Source organism: Lactuca virosa, chromosome 3 (assembly GCF_052849685.1).
Source record: "Lactuca virosa cultivar CGN04683 chromosome 3, Lactuca_virosa_CGN04683_v6, whole genome shotgun sequence".
In the NCBI taxonomy this organism is placed as follows: Eukaryota; Viridiplantae; Streptophyta; class Magnoliopsida; order Asterales; family Asteraceae; genus Lactuca; species Lactuca virosa.
The window spans coordinates 398,310,591-398,317,872 of record NC_136428.1 but is presented as its reverse complement, the minus strand read 5'-3'; the positions used below and the strand labels follow the sequence as shown (position 1 = coordinate 398,317,872).

Sequence of the window (7,282 nt, the reverse complement as noted above, 5' to 3'; positions counted from 1 at the left end):
GTATCTGGGGATTATTACATGGTTAACTGGGATTATATTGGAAGTAGAAGAGTTATCCTATCTTAAGGTCAACTTTCCTTGTCTTATTCACTCCTTATGTCCGTAAACCCCATGGAATGGAGTTGTTTATGGCCTAGATGCCTCCTAGGATTGAGTTCACGGCCATAATGCTTCTTAGAATGGATTTTACGCCCAAGGCATGGATTCCCTAAGTAGTTTACGCCCCTAATGTGGTCCACCAAGGTGTTTACTCCCTAAGATCCTTCATAGGATGGTCTTTACGCCCAAGATACTTCCTAGCATGGTGTTTATGCCCAAGGGGTCCACTAAGGGGGTGTTCACGGCCATGCATTAGGTTGCTAGGGTAGTTCACGGCCAAACTCTTCCCACTAAATGTGTTCACGGCCAATCATGGCCCAATGAAAAGGGTTTACGGCCAAGGGTGGCTCAAGTGAAGATGTTCACGGTTTTGGGTGATTTCCCAAGGGTGTGTTCACGTTTTTAGCTAGTATGCACTCAAAGGTGATGGCCTTAGTGGGATATTGTGCTAATACTTTCAAGCAAAGTGTTTAATGTGTGTTTCTTGTTAACTAGCCAAGGGTGCATTCAATCATGGTTCCACAAAACGTGTTACACATATTTATATCCATATATGTTGGCTTAAGTCATTTTTCTTATTGCCTTCCATGTTCTAAGGTGGTGGGGAGACTAAGCTTAATACCACTAGACAATCTTTTGATCCAAGATTCTTATTCTATTTCATTTGTCTAGTTTTCCTTGATAAACTTGTTTACTTTCGATAGGTTACCTTATATGTGACATCCAAAGTGTATGCTTCCATATACAAGCACTTATGTTCTAATGGCTTCCAAGGTTTTCATTGTAATAGGGTTACAATTTAGACCTTGCTTGATCCAAATATTTCTGGTTGTCACAGAACTAAACATACTAAACTATGAAGTTGATTAACTGATCAACAATTGCCCATCCTAGACTATAGATAGCAATCTATACAACGAGCTGACGAATCCCTTAACAACCGATACTCAACCTGAGCGACCCAAACACCTCATGACCTATTCATCGGCTTTCCCGAAAGGAACCGCTGGCTACAACGAGCTCCTTGTCCAACAGCTTCTTGTCGCAAAGACAACTCATGCATTCCTGAGCACTTACATCTTATGGCAACTTGCTCTGCACCCCGTCTTGACCAAATCTTGAACCAAAGTATCGCATACCTGAACCACAAGTTCCTGTGACCCATTATTCTGAAATCATAAACTCGAACAGATCGATGATCCGCTAAGTAGAATACCCAGTTCTCCCCCACTTAGGGTTCAAACTACCACCAACTGACGTTGCAAACAGACCAAATCTCAAACTGGCTCAACCGGATACATAACATCCATGACCATTGGAATGTATAACACAACGTAAGATGATCTTCCAGATAAAAACCAAGAAAACTCAAAGAGATTCTGAATCTCAGATGGAGAACTCACAAAACTTCCCAATCATAACCGCCTCTAACATCAAGAATCCCATGTAGATGCACAAGCAATAATTCTGACAGTCCATTCATAGCACTGATTCTCTATCTAGAAACAAATGGACTACCACACACCTCACCTACAAATCCCCAACCATCAATTCATCGCGAGAATCATTCAAAAACACAAGAGAGGTCATTCTCATAGTCGGGATACATCAGAGACAACAAAAGTTGTGGTTCCCGATTCACTTCCCATGATCACCTAAAACAATCACTAGCACCTGACCTAACTAAATTCAACGAAAGCAAACCCTTGAGGAGTTGACGGCGGAACAAAGAATGGTCGTGAGCCTATATACTCGTGTTGACGGCGGAATGGCGATAGGCTGTGAGTCCAGATACACATGTTATTGGTGGAACGGCGAAAAGTCGTGAGCCATTTTTCATATGCATTGTATATGTATTGTGATATATGGTATTTTAGGGAACTCACTAAGCCTTGACTTACATTTACAAATTAATTGTTTTCAGTTTCCTCTGATCATGGGAAGGCTCCAGCTCGCATCGAAGAAATAATTATGTTTTTAGTCTTCAGCTAAAACTCTATTTTGTGTTAATGAATGTATGACTATGATCTTTTAATGAAAATGGGCTTTTGGAGTTATTCTATTATGTTTTAAAAATGAAAATTATGTGTTGGAAATCAAGACGTTACGTATCATCTACATATAAAAAGTATGCAATCTCTGGCCCAAGCTCACTAATCGTGACTCCTTTGAACGCGTTAGCTAATTTCGCTACTTTCACGACCATATGAAACCTTCCAAAAGAAAAGGGGATAACAGATCTCCTTGTGAGAGACTGCGAGCAATCTAAAATGCTACTATTAGTAGCTTTTTTTAAAACGAGTTTATAAGTTTTTTTGTCAAACATAATCTAAAAAAAACTCAAAAAAATAAACTAATGTGCCAAACATAAATAGCCTAATAGGTCTTGCCACAGATAAAAAAAAAAAAATTGGACTAATCTATATGGGGAATATATATGTTTTCTAAAAAAAACGTGAGAGCAAGAATGATTCTTTATCCTAACCTTATTCCACATTTTTAGATGGGACAAAATATTACAGTTTGTCACATTAATTTTAGTTCCAATTCGGGTTCAAACAAACACTAATTAAACCATTGAAAAGACAATAACAAAGATAAACCACACGCAATGGATGCTCGATTTAGGAGCTTTGTTAGGGAAATTACACAACATATGAAAAAGAAAAAAAAAAAAAAAAAAAAAAACATTTGTCTTTGAATATCACAATAACACAGCCTTTGTCCACTCGTCTTTTTATCCGTCTTCCATTGATAAAATAAAAATATTTACTTCAAATAATATCCCAAAATAATCCCCAACAAACCGATAAAAAGAACGGTTATCAGTGACACACCACCACCACTTGTTTTGTTGCCTTGACGCCTCAACATTTCCTTCAAAAAAAAAATTAAAACGATTTGAAAAAATCTACCCAATTATAGCATTGTAATTTTAATGTTCTTTTTTTTTCTTACTGGGATATTATACTTTGAAAATTTTACTATATTATAACAATGAAAAATGCTTTGTATTTGAATGGCATTGTTATAAACTGGTGAACTTTTCAAAGTAAAGTGTTGTGATAAGAAGTGAAAAATATGTTTTTTATAATTAATTAAGGGTATATTTGGAAATTTTCAAAAAGGCTCATGAAAAGCTAATCTAAGGCTATGTTTGACATACTAGCTCAAAAGCTAGCAGATGGCTGAAAAAAAGAAAGCCGACTGATAGCTGAAAAGTTGGCTGTTAAATAAAAAGCTATCTGATAGTTGAAAAGCTAGCTGATAAAAAATGACATTTGGTAAAACTAGCTAAAAAGCTAGTTGAAAGATATAAAATGACAGAAAAGAACATTTAAAAGAATGTGTTTCTATAATTAATTAAGGGGTATATTTGGAAAAAATTTACAAAGCCCCTAAAAAGCTAGTCTAAGTAACTAAAAAAACTGGAAAAATAAGTTGTGCGCCAAACATAGCCTTAATTGTAGAAAATCGGATTGTTATTTTATTAACAACCTACTTTTTCATTTTAATAAATCGAATATTCATGAAATTAAGAAAAAAAAAAGTTGTTGAAGCTTAATTTAATCCAAGTAAAGTGACATACCAGTTCTTGGTGAAGCTTGTTCTTTTGTTGAACTGCAGAATTCTTCTCTTCAGTCAGCCTAGATATAAGGGATCTTGTCTGTAAACAAAATATAAAATGATTAAAACACACAAACACTGAATAAAAATATATTTGAAGCAGAAATTTGAATAGCAAAATTTATAAAGTAGCTCAGAAAATAACCTCTGATAATTTCTCATTAGATTCAGCAAATCCTCGTGGGACCTACAAAAAGTTGATGAATTTATATGTCAATTACATAAAAAGGTTAAAAATGTAAATATACATACTATCCACAACCTAAAACACCAAAAACCAATTAAAAATTAAAAAACTCACAGAAGAAGAGTCATTTGTGTTTACAGTGACATTATCTGATATTGAAGCCCTTGGAGAGGAACCTTCCTCTGATCCTTCTCTAACTGGTGATGGTGGTTGATGAGGAGCAACATAATTAACTTTCAATTTGCATTCCTCCACTTGATTACCAGAATCCTTGCTAAACTGTTGCAAAATAAATGTAAAAAAAACTTTCAATTCCATTCATGGAGTCAATAGTTTGAAGAACACAATCTGATTAAGTTACATAATTACCAATTCTGGTGTAATATCTTTAGGGGCAATTCCAGGAGTTGCAACTGCACTCTGAAGTAAAAACTTGTCCTTGCATTGCATGTCAGGAGGAGCCTCCTTTTGAGCTTGCATTGTCACTATAAACATATCAATGTGAGTTTGATAATTATGTAAGGAAATGAAAAGAAAAGCTTTTATATATATATATATATATATATATATATATATATATATATATATATATATATATATAAAGTAAAAGGGTAGAGGGAAACCTATGACATCACAAGAAGCGTAAGGCAAAACAACTCCAGTGTTAGGACGAACACAATACTTCTTTGGATTCGTAGTTTTTACCTGAAATTTCATCAAAGAAAGAAAACTAAGAACATAACATTGATAGTTTAAGTTTACTACTTTATGAATATCAGAATAGTTTCAACTCCAATGTAACATCAAGAAGTAGTTTGTGATCTTATGATCCTCTGTTTGTTCAAACATATAGATGCCTAAAAACAGGTAAATTGATTACTGGAGATGGTTGTGGTTATTTTAAATCGAAAAGAAACCTAATTAGCCACAAAATGATAATTGTATAACCATAACAACTTAATTCTGATGTTAAATTCGAAAGCGAATAAGTTTATACGTCTCAACATCATATACTTCTTACCTCAAAACAGAAAATCAAAGAAATTTTTTTGATATCTAAATCAAAATACTACTGAAACTGATAACGATAACAGTACCTTAAACGCCACATGATTATTCGTCTTGTTCGTCAATTGCATGGAACAGGAGATCTGCTTCTTCAATTCAACTACGAAAGTGAAAACCATATTCACAAAATTAGGAATTTAGTGGGAGAAAATAGCAATAGATCTGCAAACGAGAAGCGGAATCGCGCAATAAACTAAGTAAAAGAGTAATAGAATCGTATAATTACAAGGAAACTCAAGCTCCTGAGGCTCGACGCTGAGAAGTTCTCCAGTACTCATTTCTTCTCCTCTTTTTGCCAAATTCAACCACTAAACAAACCGTTGCCGGAAAAATAGGAGCACAGAAAACTTTCGCCGGCAGTCAACAGGAGAAAGGATACCCCGTTACCGACGTCGGAGAATCCAGAGAGAAAGAGAGAGATCTCGTTTTCGAATTGTGTGCGTTTGTGTTTTTGTGTGTGTGTGTGTTTGTAGGAGAGAGAGAGAGAGAGAGAGAAAGAAAGGTTTGTTTTTTTGATCAACTGAGGCAGCAATTATATCCCGGTTCAGCTGGTTTTTGTGTCCGGTTCACAACTTAGTATACCAAAATTCCAAAACTACTTATCAACTATATATACTTATATTTTTATATTCAGATAAATTATGATATTTAATAATTTATTGCCATCTAAAATTAATTAATAATTAATATAAGTTGTTAATAGGTCGAACCATGAAATGTCTTCTGATATATATTCATACGTAAACTACATATAATATTTGTGATTGTAATTAATGATTAACTTTTAATAATATTCGAAAATTTATGTACTGGATTATAAATATTTATGACACCTAATGTGAGTTAAAGATCATGTGGTTATCATTTAAAACAATTTTTGGAATTTTTATTACATTTTCCTGTTAACATGTTTATACAGCGAGTTAAGGATTATGCAAAACGTTGATTTCATGTGCAACAAATACACGCATAGTTTTTTAGCTACGTCTATTGTAAAATTTAAGTGTTTGATATTAAACTTCAAGTCTTATTCAATGAGCAGCTTTTAAATATTATAATATTTTTTATTCGATAATCGCCCATCTTAAAGTAATTATGTGATCACCTTTTAATTTGTGGCCTCGTTTTCCTTTTTCCTTTGGGGTGTGCTATGGAGCGTTATAGTCAACAAAATCATTTGCCACACTATAAAAAATGAAGAAAACGATTAGCATTATATATATATATATATATATATATATATATATATATATATATATATATATATATATATATATATATATATTTAAGTTCGTGTGAGATCATCATATTTTGTGAGATATGTGAACGTAATCCTGAGGTATTTTGGTTGTGGTCCTTTTGAAGTATTTTGGTTGTGGTTTTGGTCCCTTGCTAAACTGAAATGACTAATATGCTCTCCTGATATTTTTTTAAATATTTTTTCTATTTAATTTAATCTTTTATTAAATTAAAATATAGGGTTCTCTCTCTCTCTCTCTCTCTCTCTCTCTCTCTCTCTCTCTCTCTCTCTCTCTCTCTCTCTCTCTCTCTCTCTCTCTCTCTCTCTCTCTCTCTCTCTCTCTCTCTCTCTCTCTCTCATATATTTCTAAGATGAATGATATGAATATATGTTTTTCATTTATCTCCCAAAAAAAAAAAATCAAGTTCATTTCTAACACAAACAAAAAAAGTAATCTATCTCTACTCTCCCACCGATGTTTAAGCTTATGAAGAGCATAATTATGAGCTTTATAACACTGATTAAAATACATATATGAACATAAACATGTTGAATGTAATCAAAGTTTTCTATGTTTCTGGGTGTTCTTATTTGAACATGAAGATGAACAAAAAAATCTGATGAAATAAACAAATCCTAAACCCACTGTCTGTTCGTAACAAATTGAGACTCAAACTCGATTTTAGGAACTCAATTACGAACTTCAAGAACTCAACGATTTTCAAGCTGTAAAAATCACCCAAACCAGGAAAAGCAGATTTGGTGGTTAGCTAGTGGGATCGACTAGGATGATATCATCTTCAACGAGACCTTTCATCTTCAAGAATCGACCCCCCAATGTCACACCCCCGAACCTGGACGGCGGAAACGTCCGGGGGCGGATGACTTTGTGTACAGTATAATAACAATTGAATATGAATGAAACATAGCAACCAAACATCATACATTGAAGATACACACTTACATAGTTTACATATTAAATTTGTTCATCAGTTACACAAAAGTAAGAAAGTAAAATTTCTTGAAGTTGCACCACTTGATCTCCTAGTCGAACTTACTAC

General features: G+C 33.9%; 1 protein-coding gene across 2 annotated transcripts; it reads right to left on the bottom strand.

The window, feature by feature from the left end:
* Nucleotides 1–2,693: 2,693 nt before the first annotated feature.
* LOC145167745 (vesicle-associated protein 1-2-like) lies at nucleotides 2,694–5,565 on the bottom strand. 2 transcript variants are annotated; one of them, XM_079086980.1, is made up of 8 exons: nucleotides 5,208–5,565; nucleotides 5,011–5,081; nucleotides 4,537–4,618; nucleotides 4,283–4,398; nucleotides 4,028–4,192; nucleotides 3,872–3,913; nucleotides 3,689–3,766; nucleotides 2,694–2,976 (listed from the first exon to the last, which is right to left on the bottom strand). In XM_079086980.1, exons 1-8 carry the CDS (start codon nucleotides 5,257–5,259, stop codon nucleotides 2,869–2,871), a joined length of 714 nt encoding a protein of 237 aa, XP_078943106.1. In that variant the 5' UTR covers nucleotides 5,260–5,565; the 3' UTR covers nucleotides 2,694–2,868. The 2 variants fall into 2 exon arrangements, with proteins under 2 accessions (XP_078943106.1, XP_078943108.1); XM_079086982.1 differs by having other exon boundaries at nucleotides 4,052–4,192.
* Between the last annotated feature and the right edge of the window lie 1,717 nt (nucleotides 5,566–7,282).